This window comes from Anopheles cruzii, chromosome 3 (genome assembly GCF_943734635.1).
Source record: "Anopheles cruzii chromosome 3, idAnoCruzAS_RS32_06, whole genome shotgun sequence".
In the NCBI taxonomy this organism is placed as follows: Eukaryota; Metazoa; Arthropoda; class Insecta; order Diptera; family Culicidae; genus Anopheles; species Anopheles cruzii.
Window position 1 is genome coordinate 61,344,604 of NC_069145.1, and position 15,703 is coordinate 61,360,306.

The following is a 15,703-nucleotide window of genomic DNA, read 5'->3' on the forward strand; positions in this document are numbered from 1 at the left end:
TCTAGGTGGCTCCTTTGCCCAGCTGCGATCAAATGATCGCTGAAACTGCGCACCGCAAGCGCAAAGTTGCACAGCGTTTCTAGGCGCTCTGCGGATGGTGCCGGCACTTTCCTAATCTTTTCCAACAATGCTTGAATCAGGATCTCCGGCCTCCCGAACAGCATTTCAAGAGTGTCTAGCACTCTGGGCAGCGCTTCTGGCAAGATTAGGCTTCCAGCTACCGCGTCATACGCAGCGCCCTTGAGGCAATTTCGCAGGCGGATCATATTTTCTCTTGCCGAATATGCACCGGCGATCGTTGTCTGCATGTAGGTCGCAATGAAGAGCGGCCAATCTGCCGGATTGCCGTCGAAGGTCGGCAATTCTCGGCCCATGGCCTTTCGTGCCTCTTTTTCGGCCGGTGTAGGGCATCGCTCTCCTCGTTGAAGCATGTGGTCGGGTACCGGCAAGTTGCCGAATAGTGAGGTTAGGTTCGGCACCGGCACGTGTTCTTTTTCATTTGTCTCGCTCCATACCTCGGGCGCCATCATCCTGCGCATTCGGTCGATCTCCTCAGTGACCGGGGATCGCAGCGCACTGACGGGCTCCTTCGCAGCGGGGACGGGAGCGGGAACGGGAGCAGGAACGGGAGCGGGAACGGGAGCAGGAACGGGAGCGGGAACGGGAGCGGGAACAATTACATTTTCGAGCTGTTTGCGCAGCTCGGCATTCTCTGCTTCTAGTTGCTTCACCAACTCACGATCAAGGACGATCACGGCCTTTTCACTAGAGTCTTCTTCCTTCTTAGAACTCTTCGGCGGCATTCTCACACTAACGCACAAAACCTATTCACGTGCAAATGTCTTCACACACAAATCTGTTCACGCGCAAATCTTCTTCACACACAAATCTTCTTCACTCTTTATCCTGGTCACGGCACCAAATGTTGGGTACGGGATTGCGTTGGGTCGAAATGATTGGGGAACTGAATAAAAACGAGCGGGTCACTTTCCTACGTTGTGTATTTTTTATAAGAGAGGTACTTAACAACTAAACAGCACGCGCTTTTATAGGCTAAGGGATTAGTTAGATTACGGATCATTAGTTCATTAGTTCATTTCGGAGCGCTCCGTGAGTGGCCCTCGTGGCTCCTGTTCTCTCGCTCTACCGCGCGGTCCTTCGGGATCACTTTCTATCTTAGTATCTAACACTAAGTAATTCCGCAAATAACATAAAAGTGCGATGTTTCCCGTTCTGAGGGCGATGTTTCCCGTTACAAAATTATGGGTTCAGACATTAGCCACGCCGTGACTTCGAATAAAATCGAGTCCTCATGGGCTACACCCATCGTGAGAACCTTCCGAAAACTGATGGAAGAAAATACCTGCCTGCCGATTTGCGCCTTTGGAGCCTAAACTCTCACCCATTGCCTGTAACGGTGGGTTTAGTTTCAAAGCCGACAATCCTTACGTATTGTCCGGGATGATCTTTTTCGCGCGCCATTCGCGCAAAAGGCTCGAACGATCCTGCACGACGCTAAGTCCTGCACACGGCGCAGATTCGAACAAAGCTTTCATCCTTTATCACACCAATTTATATGTAAGCGTCCTAAACCACGGCTTCGATCTGAACTGGAACGTTACTAAAGACTTTTTTGATGGCTTTAAGGCACAGATTTCATAGTGGGACAGTAGTGCCAGAAATTGCCAGTCAGTATTTGTTTAGGTAAGTGGTTTATTTGAACTGAAACAGACTTAAACATACAAGTCAACTCTTAAGATATGTTTTAAAGTCGCTTTGTGGGTTATCTATTCAACATACCCTATAGCATAATAAATTAATAAATAATAGAATTTATATTAAATACTTACTTACTTACTTATCCGGCTACAACCGCCGAGCGGTTTTTGCCTGCACTTATCACCAAACTAGAAAGGTTACAGTATCGTTGCCTTAGAATTACATTAGGTAGTATGAACCTACGCATACAATGTCCCTTAAAGTTGATACCGTAAAGTGATGGCTCCCGTAGTCCTTAAAGTCCCGTAAAGTGATGGCTGGAGTGATGCCGCTAAAACTCCGTTTTGAGCAACTCGCACTTCGCATCTTGGTCCGTTCCTCTATGTCAAATCCCGTAGTGATCGATAACTTCAAAAACTTGGCGGAGACAAGATCCAAAATCTTTAAAGTACATAAGGATTTTTTGGTCGTTGAGGTTAACCTTAGCACACTTTCGGCTACTATTAGCAGCCTCCCTGAGTCCTACAGTTCGCTTTTCAACAACGACACCTCCTTGCGAGAGGAAAGCAAGACTATTTGTGAAAGTCTTCGCCAGAGGGAAATTCCTGGCATATTTATGAAAAAGTTTGGCGAAGTTTACTTTTATACTGACAGCTCCCAACAACAGCACGGAACAGGTTTCGGAGTGTTCAACACTACAACCGAAACCTGTTTTAAACTTGAACAGCCTTACTCAATTTATACCGCAGAGCTGGCTGCTATCTTTTATGCGTTAGTCCTAATCAGTGTCAAACCCGCTGGCATTTTTTTCATTTTCACGCACAGCTACAGTTCCACGCTCAGTGAAGGCAATACGGATTCCGTACTACTTCATCCAAAGGATTCTGGAGCTCCTAACAACAAAGTTTGAAAATGCCTTCCAGTAAAGGATGTGGATAATTTGGATCATCACGGTGCTTAATTCGCATGCACTTGTAGTACTAGTACTAAACAAATATTATCGATAAAAGTTTTCGTCCCAGTAATGGCGACAGAAAATGTTGTTTATATTGATTTGAACCTGTCATGCCATCGCCGGTACATTGTTGCTACAAATAAGCAGCTATAAGCTCCAAGTGGCGGGAAAACAGAGTTTTGTTCGATACGATGACCCCCTGAGCTGTTGTCCGTACCGTCTCGTTGACGACCGTAGGACCAAGTAGGGCGACCGTAACTTCCGAGAACGAACTCAAACACAATTAAAAAGTTTCCGTTCAATTGAAATATTCCTCTCGGCTTACGAACTCGAACTCAGTAAAACCGTTGTGCCATTTGGTGGCGTAAAGTGACTTGGGGTCCGAAGAATCCAAGTGCTTCGATCGCTTTGATATCGATTCGTCGTAGCATTTGTTTGCGGCACTTCAAGTCAAGTATCGATCATTGGCTGGCTTGTTTTCCCACGGCCCACGAGCGGTCCTGGCCAATGTACCAATGAATTAGTGAACACTTAAGCAAACGACGTTAGACGTGCTGTGTTTCTTTTCTAACTCTTCTAGGCCGTTTCAGTACAAGTCTACTTGCCTTGGAACTCGTTCATGTTGTCCTAATCGATAAGTGTTCTTGATGTATAATTAAATTAACTTTTAAAATTCATGGCTGGAAAAATGCATTTACTTACGTATTTTACTCTTTCTCTGTGCATAATACACTCCGTATTCAATAATTGAGACATCCCCAAAACCATACGAGTACAACATTTCAATATGTTCATTCGCAAACAGTGTGTCGCCCACATTATGTATTAATCATTCATCTTCTCCAAACGGTGATTGTTTTCGTCTCATGGTTTGTAAACTGTTCGTTTCCTTCGCAGGGAGCACTACTTCACCAGTGCCGCCTGGATTTCGCCGTCGGAGGTCAGCGTCGTGTGGATGAACCGTCCCCAGAACCTATCCGTCGTAACACTCTGCAAAAGCCCTATGTGGTACTGTCAAGAGGTAATTTGTCTTGCAAACAGTAGAACCCCCTTTGTTCGCAGAGCCCGTTGCTCTATAAATCGCCCAACAATCATCCACTTCATCTTTGGTTTTTTGGACCAACGAGAGAGAGAAAGCAAGAACGAGAGAGGAAAATCGTCCCTGTCTGCCCTTAACCCGAAGTGCAGGAACACCATCAACGCCCTCGATGACACACGAAAATCCGTCACACCGTATCAGATAAGTGACACATGAGAACAATCACACTCTTCCACTTAGTGGCCAGAGTTAGTCCTTTCGGTCACTTAGTCCCTCAGTCCTGCTGTTGGGTATCGTGCATCTTTTCCGGACCCGAAGTTCCGACGATTGCTTCGTTAGTGACCCTATGACACTCTAATCTTCAGTCGCTCTTTTTCCCCGTATCCACGTGTAAACTTCTGCCCAAGCCGGAGTCTTTCTTCGTCCTGGTTTCGCCCTAACCCCGGACTGCGGGGGGTCGATGCAATGCATTTCAACTGTGAAATTGAAACAATAAATCTCTCGACCACATTCTCGCTCGTTAATTCTCCATCGAAAGCACTTGAGCTTTGGCAGGCTCCAGGCACCAGGGGACCTCCATTTGGGGCTGTAATTGCATTTGCGCGCCCACAATGGAGTCGTCCGCCTTAGAGGGAGTTTTGTTTACTTTTTCCCTCCTTGCCACATTTGTTTTTAGCGGCGCAACAATCATGTTGATGCGCCGAAACTGACCATCCAAGCGGATGTTTACAACAGCTTCGTGGAATAGTGGCCTCGAAGGACATTCGCTGCAAAACGGAGCACGCTCCATTCGAAGGTTAAGGTTAATTAAGGATTTATTAGTTACCCCTGCGTTCTTGCTACCTTTCCTTTCCACAGACTCACCGTATCAGTGGCGATGGCCGTGGTTGGGTCGACGAAATGTCCATACCGTTCTTCAGCCTTAATGGCAGCTCGTACATAGCGATCTCTCCGCTGCGTGACGGTTCTGCAGGTAAGTTATCGCAAGGGACGCGTGTGTGCGACGACGAAACGCTCCCTGCTGGGTTCTCACTGACTCAGCTAGTCCGCATTTATTATTCCGCCGAATGCATAATTGATACCGTATCCACATTCGCTAATTCATTCGCCATAATCCTTCCGTCTGCATTCCAGCACAGGGCATTAGTCATGACTTATGCCACTCTCGGTATAATCTGTGATTTACCTGCTGAAGCACGGAGCGGAAGCATAATAAAAATTAATAGCTCGGGCAGGATAAAATCGCCTGGAATAAACTCCGACACTGTGTTGCCAATAAGTTTTCTCACTGAAACACTAAGCATGTGAAATGGTAAAATTGTAATGGTTGCGTTATGTTTTCGAAACGACTTACGATAATACAGTAGCAAGCGAAACAAGTTGTTTTGCTTAAACTAAAACTTAACACAAATTTTCCGGCAATTTCAAAAGCATATAAAACCAAGATGGTGGAAACCAAGATGGCCAAGAAACCTTTTTTAATTTGAAATCGTCGTACAGATTAAAATTGAGTACTGACAAATACTACATTTATTGGCGAAGCGGCGAATATCGGCGAAATACGTCATTTATCACTTCGAATCATGTTACTTTCTTACGAACTGTGCAATTTCTTTCTACTCTGATTGGGCTCAGGTGCAATTATAAGACTTGTCAGTTTGTCAGGCGGTTTTACAATTTATTAAAATATTCAGATGATAAGTTTTGTTTCGAGAGCCACTGTAGATATTTATTAATCGGTCAACGAATGTAAACTAAACCTTTAACAGATTTTCATTTCATTTCTCAATCAAGTCAATTAAATGAAAGGTGTCCTTATAAAATGAAATGAAAATAGTAATGTCATTCAAATATTGATTCAAACATGCAGAATGGTTTAGTAATATAGAAAATTATAGTTTACAAACTTTTATGCCACACTGTCTCTGTTCTTATACTGTTTGTAGGTAAACTATTTGTTAATTCATATTTATGTTTCATCCAGAGGTCAATCGGTTAATAAAAGTGCGATATGCTACAGTGTGTCCTTTTTCGCCGTTGTGGATTGTTTCGAAAAGGCAGATCATTAAAGCGTTCACTTGGCGAAATGATCCGGACTCCGGATGCATTGCCTACAATAGTTTGGACTCCATCAAAAAAGCAAAATTTGAAATCATTCTTTTATCCACCTAAGTTATTCTTTTATCCTGTCAACGAACAAAAAACTTAACATAATCGTCATCCGCAAGATTGATATCGTGAAACGGAATGGCCAAAGGGAAAGCTTTTCGTCCTTTGCTCCAAACGTAGACGTATTGTGCGGCCAATGGCCACCAGGGCCAGTGTACATTCAAGCAACCGCTTCGCCTCGGTGCCATTCTCTGCGGCGTGCAAAGCTCATTATTACGTTGCTCCATTATCCTGGGTTTTTTTTACGCTCCGTTCGTTCCGCAGGACACTTTCGGCACCTGGTGCACGTACATATCGGCAAGAAGCGTATCATCCCGTTGACTCATGGCCGTTTTGAGGTTAATAAAATTCTCCACTGGGACCAGGCGAACAATTTTGTGTAAGTCAATCCGTGCCGTGCCGTCTCCACCACTGTACCCGGCCGGGCCAGTCCGTTCGGTTTGGGGCTCCGAGTAATGGCTCCGTTCTCCACTCGGCAGATACTATCTCGGCATACCGGAGCACTCGCCGGCCCAGCAACATCTGTACCGGGCCTCGTCACTGCCCCCGAAGCAGGGCACTTCGCCCAGGCCGCCCCGCTGCCTCACCTGCAGCCACCAACACAGTGCGCACGCGCACGTCACGATCAAGGCCTCGAACCGGGTCCAGCAGCAGTGGAACGATGACTGGGAGGACATCGAGGACGAGGAGGAAGAGTACGTGGAGATCCCGCTAACGACGCCACCGTCGAAGAGGAAGCGGAAACCTACCGAACCGGAGCCTCCGCCTCCGCCGCCGATGCCGTGTCAGCACTTTACGGCCACGTTCGCACCGAGCAACAGCGAGTACGCCCTGATCGAGTGCCAGGGACCGATCGTACCGTTCAGCGCCATCTATCGCATCGTGCCCGACCTAACCAAGAGCCCCACGCAGGTCCTGTACTACCTGCAGAACAACACGGCGCTGGCCGAGCGCATCAACAAGGTGGCCCTGCCGCAGGTGAAGTCGTTCCCCGTGATGATTTCCGGTGGCTACCATGCCCAGGTTCGCATGTTTCTGCCGCCGGGACTGCGTGAGGACGAAATCACGCGCTACCCAATGATCGTGCACGTGTAAGTTACTGGACTATTGGGTCAGGATGCCCGCCCCGGTGACCGATTTATCGAAATTCCCTTCCGTGGCAGGTATTCTGGACCGGGCACACAGCTCGTGACGGACAAGTGGCGGTTCGATTGGAACACGTACCTGGCGGGCACGAAAGACTACATCGTGACGCAGATCGATGGCCGAGGATCGAGTGGCCAGGGATATCAGCTGCTGCACGAAGTGTACCGGCGGCTCGGTACAGTCGAAGTATCGGACCAGCTCGAGGTGGCCGAGTATTTGCGCGATTCGCTGCACTTCGTGGACAAACGGCGCGTCGGTATCTGGGGCTGGAGTTACGGTGGCTACACGGCGGCCCTGGCAATGGCCAGCCCGACCAGCCTGTTCCAGTGCGGTGTCAGTGTGGCACCGGTGACGAACTGGAAGTTGTACGGTGAGTGTTGACGCGTTGCGTTGCGTAACCTGCGGAACTGTAGAACTCAGCGACTTCCCTCCAGACTCTACGTACACCGAGCGTTACATGGGCATGCCAAACGTGACCGACAACTACAAAGGCTACGAGGACAGTGACCTATCGAAGCACGCCGAGAAACTGCGGGACAAGCAGTTCCTTATGGTACGTACCCACCGCCCGGCCGTTCAAGATCCATTAGGCGACGGACACGTGGCAAGCCGCGGGGCCTCGAAACGGAAAGGCTTTTGTTAGCTCTTTTCCCCTGTCATCACTCGACGATTTATATGCTTCGCCGGATTAGCGATGCGAGCCGATTACGAAACCGTTAATGGGCACGGGGGAAGCTCCGACAACGCTACCGCCACCGCTACCCATTAATAAACCATGATTTTCTGTATCCGTCGGGGTTCTAGGTCCACGGCACCGCCGACGATAATGTGCACTTCCAGCAGAGCGTGGTGTTCTCGAGGGCGCTCTCCAGCAAGGGCGCACTGTTCAAGCAGCTCATATACCCGGACGAGGGCCACAATCTGTCCGGCGTTAAGAAGCACCTATACCGCTCGATGACGCTCTTCTTTGAGGACTGCTTCCGGAAGCTGGTGAGTACGCGTCCGATCCATCCGGATCGTGGGACGAACGACGCCACTACACTGAACGAACGTTAGGGAACGGTAGCAGCATGGTACTCGTATGCTGCTTGCTTTATTGTTATGTTGAACTCGTTGATGAGTTTCGTTATCAAGCTACCGGCAAAAACGATCTCATCAGTTTCGCTAGCTGATAAGGACGAACGAGGAACACTTTATTAGGTCGACGCGAAAGTAATGTTGTATTTCATTTAACCGATTTCGGATTTAACTTCCTGAACATAAGTTTATTCTTCGTCAGTCGTGGTGTGTTGTCTTAAGTTCGCTCACGTAATTGTGTTTACGAAACTGTCACCATTTTAGTTGCAAAACCTCAATGCTCCAATGCGATGCTTCCAATGTGGTGATTTAATGAGAGGTGATATTTGACGGGATGTCCTTAAATACTTTACTTTTTCCATATTTACCTTTCAAGAATGTTCCAAGCTCTTCAGCCAATTTTAATTTGGAAATCCTTACACATTCTTTCTTTTGTCTTATCTTAATTCCGCAGTTCACAGTTCAGTCCTTAACTTAAACGATTCAAACCGATCTATAAATTCTAGCTTTTTCGGTTAATATTTTCAAGAAGAAATTCCTTTATACTCGGATTATTAACAAAGGTAATCGAAACTATCAGCATTTGCTGCAAATAGATAAAATTCACACAACAAAATATAAAAATATGTTTGGTTCTGTAGGGTTATATTGCCAGGGAAATGTACAGATATTAATACTCCTTAGTAGCCAACAAACATTTATCGGACATGATCTTAAGAAAAACTACATTACTTTTGGATTTACCTTACGATGAATAGCTTACGAACTTTGTCAACCGTACCTTTTTGAGTGATTTAAATAATATCAACTAGCGTCTTCTGTGTATATTTCAAGGTCCTTTTCTAACGTTAAGACATCCAAACGCCCCTGAAAAAAATGGCTCAAACCAATCCATCATCCATTTCAATTATCGCGCGCCAACTCGTGACCGAGTGGAAAACGCTTACCCTTGCTACAGTTACTTCGGCAGGACATTTCCTTCTAGCCCTACGTGCAGCACCACCCCTATCGCGGCCACGCGGCACGGGCAAAGAATTTTAATACCAACACTCATTAACATTCAAATTTGCATGGCCCGCCGTCGTGCATGCCGTCGCTAAACGCCCGACAAACTTTGCACGCCGGCGGGCGGCGTGCGGTCTCGTGCTTAAACTTTCCCACGCCTCTGGAAGGACCAGGGTCTCCCCCAAGAACTGGGACCGCGCTTCATTAATAATACTCGCCGAACCGCATTCGGCATGCGATGCATGGCGCGGGGTGGTCGATGGGGTGGCGCCAGTTAAGTAACCGCCCGGGGACGGCGGTGGTTAATCGATATCGAGCAAACATGGTTGATAAATTAAGCCATTTGCTCAGCGCGCCCTCCTAATCAACTGACACAGTATCGTTCCCCTGCAGCCCTAACCGGAGGCGCATGCTAACCGCTTATCGAGTCGCTAATCCCACCCTGTGCTTCCTTTCTGTTTTTCTGTCTCCCTCTAACGCATTCTAATGGAAACGGCGAACACACATCAGGTGCCCCAGGACGTGAAGGCCGGTCTGGGGAACGGCGGATCCAGTGATTAATATTTGCTTGATTACTTCGGTGCTACTGATTCAGCTTCAAGTTTCATGTAAAAGTTTCTCGCTCTTCTCTAAAAGTTTCTCTTACTCTTCTGCGTAGCGCAAGCCGAGAGCGAAGCGTGCGAGACCCACGAAAAAGCATTTCCTCGTCGATGACGACCACGACGATGGCGGTGACTACTACGACGACCACCAAGACGACGGCGAAGGCGATGATGTTGCTGCTGATGTTGCTGCTGATGGTTGACGTGCAAATGGCGGGCAAGGATCAACCGTCTGCCACGTGCGCAAATTACGCGGCAGATAAACGCAAACGCGAGTACCGCGTCCAACAATGGCCCCGAGGGCCAGTGGCGGGTGTGTCTATGTGAGCGTGCGTATGTTCGCGCCGCGTATCCTTCGGCATCCGCTTCCGCAAGGCATCATTCCATCGTCGCGCTTGGAGTCTCCGCTGGAAGCGCTACGGAGCTCACCGGGATCGAGTTCCGCCACGCACGCGGGAACGAGGAGAGGGGGGAAAACGACAAACACAAATAGGAAACAATACGTTACACAAACTTGTAGTTGAGCCAATTTCTTCGTAGTATCTGAAGTAGGATATTTCTCACATTTGTGATGTCGGGCCACACGGTCTGCTGCTCGGTGGAAAAGACACTCGTTTCACATCGTTCATCCACCCGATGGGGAAGAACAATAGAGAAATCGTCCCCACACACACGGAACGCAAACAATCGCAAAGACAAATAGGCAAACACACGATACACGATGAGCTCGATAATTATTCACAGCGCTTGATCGGTAGCATCGTCGTTGGCACACGCCAGGCTGGCCAGGAGCCACCGGCAACACACACACATACACAAAACAATGGTTGTGACACATAGAAGAAACCCAAACAGAAGCAACAGCGGATGATTCGAGCGGAACGCAATCGATGTGCCGATTTTAATGACACACTTCCGGGGTATGATCAGCAAAACGCTACTAAGGCCGTCAGTTGGCCTCCCGGAACGGAAGGACAAACGGTGAAGTACTTCAATCATTCAAAGCCCTCTCGAAACCCGTGAAAGAAACACCTCGCGGGAAGTGGGTCGTCAGGCTCCCTGTGGTTCTCGGAACTGCGTTTGAGTGCTGCGCACTCAGCAAACAGTGACACCGACAAAGAAACATCCATTGGCGAACCTTTGCGATTCCTTGTTCTGAGTACTGACTCGATGCCCGGTTTAAAGCTGCAAAACTGTAAATAGCCTTTGTGATAGTGACACCGATGTCCCGATGCCCATGACTCAAAAAGCCACACGCGTACGCAATAATGGAGTGGTTCCGACGACGATCTGTAGGTCCTTTACTTCGCCAATCACTCCCATATTTGGCCCGTAAGATGGTTCGATGGTAGGGCAAAATCGACGGCTGACAGTGGCGAGCGAACTCCCATTCCCATTTGTAAAGTTGTCAAACAAACTCCGGTTCCTGTGCAGCCTTTCTGGAGAACAAAAAATCAGTCCCTCAGTCCAGAATGTTTCGTGGGTCGGTTACGATGTTACGATGAGGGGGTTAAGTGCGCTCTCTTTTACAATTCAACTATACGCCAGATTGGTCGTTTAGAACATTTATTTTAATTATTTAAAATCAAGTATTTATAATGATGTGTTATTTACCCTTCCGTGTCTATTTAACCCCGATTGGCTTACAGTGAATACAGTTGTTTTTATGGTACTATTTTGGAATGGGGAATTATTTAAAAGTTTCAACAAAACCACTAGTTTCAACCACAACTCATATATCAACGGTCCCACGAGAGCAGCCGCTGGCCATCTGATAAGACGCAGACAATATCCTAAAAATTAACTCTCTAAACTTAAATTACCTGTTGACTAGTGTAACCTCCCACGGGAGGAGGTTATCGGGCAAACTAATCAAACCTAAAATAAATGTATCTCCAGCATCGAGGCCACATTTTTCGTTCGGGCCGTTAGCACTTGTTCTCGGCTTCCCGCCCACCAGGAGCTTTTGCGTAGACGAGGGCCATGTACCGGTCATTTTAAATTCCATTAACACCACTACTAATGTCCCAGTGGTCTTGGTCTACGATGGACACACACTGGGCGTCCCACTCTTGAGCGGTCCATCCTTGAAGGCACGGCAGCACGCGGATGGGTGTAAGATTAATTTATGATTATTATTCTGCTCAATTTCATCCGTTCACAGCCCGTCGCCGGGCTCGGGATCTGGGGCCTGCTGCAATGACGAAGGTTGTAGCTAATTTTCTGCCCGGCCTCCACGTTCGGTCCGGGCTATCCAGAGTGGGTAAATCGGACCAGATTTCGGTTCGGATTTTATGCCAGCTTTGGGTACAAGCGCTCCGCGATATTGTTTTTTGATTTTTTTTCTCTGTTTACTTACTCATTTTTGTAAATGGTTTTGTTGTGATTGTTCATAACACCATCTGAGCGTCTATTCTAAATTTGTTGTAAAATAGGACATACTTTTTATCAGTATTTACCCCTTATTTATTCCGTAAGCGTTTCTGGGTGTATCGCTTGGAAATCGAAAAAAATGAACGAAAGCATCATAAACCCTCCCCGGTCACGGCCATCACGGCCACGCGTACGGTTTTATGATCTGCTCTAAAATGCACACATCGCAGGTGTCGTCGAGCCTCCGGTGAGTTTCGATGCTTTTTTATTCATCCTTTTCCACTGTTTGGGCCGGTCTCTAGAGAAAAGCTTCAACGATTACTCATTTCGGTGACCTGCAATTTATTTTGCCTGACCTCTTTTTGTCTGTACTTTCGATTACTGCCTCACAAAAATATGCCCTATACCCACCCTTTACCATATTGCGTGTTTCATGCTGAGCACTGGAACGCCCATTTAAAGCGCCAATTTGCGCCACTCTATGTTTGCACGCATATCTTGTCCTGCTGTCTGGCGAACAAAATCACAATAAAATCACGCAGAGACGAGCCGAAGGGTCTGTCGGATCAGCATGTATCATGCTTGGGGAGGAACACAAAACACAACCTATAAAGCTAAGCCCGTTTGCCCGTTAGCCGATCGTTTGTTTGGCAACAACTGTTCTTTCATCGTTGGTTCAACACTGTTGCTAGCAGTTCTGCAGGTAGAACGTTAGGATACTAAGACCATTAAAAGATAAAGCAAATAAATAGTAAGAGTAAATTACACATACAGCTCTACTCCCAGAGCTTAGACTCTCCTTCAAATCCGAGTAGAGTAGCGATAGGAATAATAAATTAAGGGTCCAAACAAGGCTTGTCGAGGCGTGGCGGTTAAAATTACAAAGCGTAAAACGAACAGAACAACCAAAAACCAAAATGAAACGTAAGCGGTAAGCGATAGATATAAGGTTCCACTGTTGAAGTAGCCAAGGCCAAGTAGAATGGCCAATTGTTTCAAGTAATACCCCAACCTGGTGGCGCGGGGCACGCTCGGTACATTCCAAATCTGCTTGCGTAGCTCGATGTGTCCGCATATAGTCGATTAGCGTCCTTCAGTGTTCTGGTTTGCTATTGGTCCGAGCAGCGTCCCGCAAGGCGCAATTAGGTTCCTCTTGCGTTCTGTGAATAGTACCGTGTACCGTGAGTGTGTTTGTGCAGTAATTAGAAACAGATTTAGTCACGTAATACAGTTTGAATGTAAATATCGAACGATACTCGCTGCATTTGCTAAGCATTACTATGTTACCTAAGTTCCAAAGTTACCCCCCTTTTTAATGCTATTCTCGAACGTTTAACGTCACCTAGCTAAGCGATACATCAGAGAAGGAAGGTGTAACAAAACAAACTCGTAACTCTAAGGCCAGCGAGAGGTTGTTGGGAACAAAGTGTCCCGAACCGTCTCGCTTGGCTAAATTCTCGACTGTGATTGGTTCCCTGCTTGGTCCAGGAAGCGAACGAATGTCCTACGTTTCATTTTCAAATCCCCATTTCCTGGGCACGGATGCTATTGCTTGAGCATTTTCAATTTGGCAGTCTTTTTTGGCATTTTGGCAGTCTGCGAAGCTGCTGTATAGTAAGAATTTAACCCATTGCGAAAGGATTACAAGCGCGTAGTGCATCATAAGGTTACGGATTGGTTACATGATCATCAGACGGTTGATAAATGAAGACACTGCTGATAGGGGGTCGGTCGGAAAACGGACCCCATGTAGTGCTGATTTTCTCATGCGTACAACAGAACAATTCTAAAAACAGTAAACGATAAAACCAAAGACAAGCGCGCCACCGAAGAGTGATGTGTTGAGTTTTGAACCAAATTGCTGGGCAAGCTGATAATACCACGTGGAGTGTCTGCGGGCTATAACTTAATCACTTGAATTATTCTATCTTCTGAAAAATTCAATCGCTTCAAAAAAACTAATGCTTTGGCGTAAAGTTTCCCTCTGATTGGCGGCAAACATTTCGGTGACTGGCTCTCAAGCTTGCAACCAACATTGGACACAAGATGGCTAGATCGCACCGTACGTTGTGTGCAATGCTTTTGAAAAAGATTTTGGCTTCATCTTCTCAATTTGCCCTATTCACCTATTCATACGTTTGGAATGTTTTAATAATTATTAAGGCACAGCAAGCCTATCACAAAGCAGAGGAAGTGTTTTAGCCCCGCGAAAGGTACATACAAGTATTTCCGATCTCAGTCACGAGGCCATAACGTGGCATCGATTTTCTCAAAGTGACAAATAGTGTGTTGCCTTACGCGACCGCATCAAGACCCCTAATAACTCTCCTAAACAAAGGTAAGATAAGCAGCAACAAAACGTAAAATAAAATAAAATAAACAAACAACGTCATAGCAATAATGAAGCTCATGATGATGGAAATATTTAAATCTACACTTCCGTACCATTTGCCTTTACCTTTAAGCAGAGCAGAGACGTTCTAGAGAGTCTTGTTTAGGGAACAAGATTTAAACACACACACACACAGCGTTCATCCACCGGATTGGAAATTATTGGTGCATTAGAATAGCAAAGAGAGAGAATGCAACCCGAAATAGATTTATTGCAAAAGTTAAAAACGAAAAAAATCAACTACTACGGCAATGTGAGGGACAACATTCTGGCAACTCTCGCCTATTGATGCACATGCACTTTAAAATACGTCCTGTGGATATTCCTGAGAGTTCAGCTACCGCGAAAGGCTCATTGCATCGGTAGTCGGAAGTGATGAGAGGGCATATTTGTTCAAAATGCACCCTACCTAGTTGGTGCAGGGTAGAACCAGTCTACAAACGTTCAGTATAGTGACTAACTTTTAAACAAACAAACGAGCATGCGCTAGGTGTGTGTGTGTGTGTATCTGAGCTAGTGTTGTTATGCAAAAAACCAATTGATCAACTAATTACTACCAGTACCCGTTTGATTGGCCGTAGAAGAGTTTTGCCAATGAGCTAACAAATAAAAACTAAAAACGAAAGAATTTACCAAAAACGGCGAGCGATATTCCCACATTCATATCAACATAATCAACATTATTTCCGCCCAGTGTAATTATTAGCAAAACCGTAATCACTCCTCACATACGCAACCGAGAAGCTCAACCGGCCACCGTTAGCAATGGACGGACAGTGGACGTGTACATAGGACGGGGGCGAGTGGAAAGACATTCCTGGCGGTTGGCGAATGTTCTCCAAAACCATGCGTTTGAATGAATCAAGCAAAGTATTATCACTCTTAGCAACACCGGAGACCGGAGACAGGATAGAGAGAGAGAGAGAGAGAGAGGGAGAACACAATGCAAACATATAAACATATATTTGACACGGTTTCCGTTTCAGCATAGAACGGACGCGTTGCGTTGGGGGCAGCGTTAGTATCGAAGTAGTCGAGTCAAGTTAATCACTCCCCAGCAGGTGAGGGAAGCTACAAATCTTGCAACCCAAATCAAACTAACATCCAATCCAAGCAACCTGCATCTCTATTTACAACAAGCCCTTCTCGCCCCTCCTCCCATTCTTCTCCTCCGATAGCCTAAAGTCGGTTACCTTAGCGATACTCCGTTTAGATAATGAAGCCAA

At 46.6% G+C, this 15,703-nt stretch overlaps 1 protein-coding gene across 1 annotated transcript in view; it reads left to right on the forward strand.

Annotated features, from left to right (window-relative positions):
- Positions 1 to 9,671, forward strand: part of LOC128269690 (venom dipeptidyl peptidase 4) — a 60,100-nt gene extending 50,429 nt beyond the window's left edge. Inside the window, exons 9-16 of the mRNA XM_053007077.1 lie at positions 3,572 to 3,695; positions 4,572 to 4,686; positions 6,147 to 6,261; positions 6,362 to 6,973; positions 7,046 to 7,398; positions 7,463 to 7,581; positions 7,833 to 8,018; positions 9,621 to 9,671. Coding sequence (XP_052863037.1) covers positions 3,572 to 3,695; positions 4,572 to 4,686; positions 6,147 to 6,261; positions 6,362 to 6,973; positions 7,046 to 7,398; positions 7,463 to 7,581; positions 7,833 to 8,018; positions 9,621 to 9,671 — 1,675 coding nt within the window. The remainder of the gene's footprint in view (positions 1 to 3,571; positions 3,696 to 4,571; positions 4,687 to 6,146; positions 6,262 to 6,361; positions 6,974 to 7,045; positions 7,399 to 7,462; positions 7,582 to 7,832; positions 8,019 to 9,620) is intronic.
- Positions 9,672 to 15,703: the final 6,032 nt, after the last annotated feature.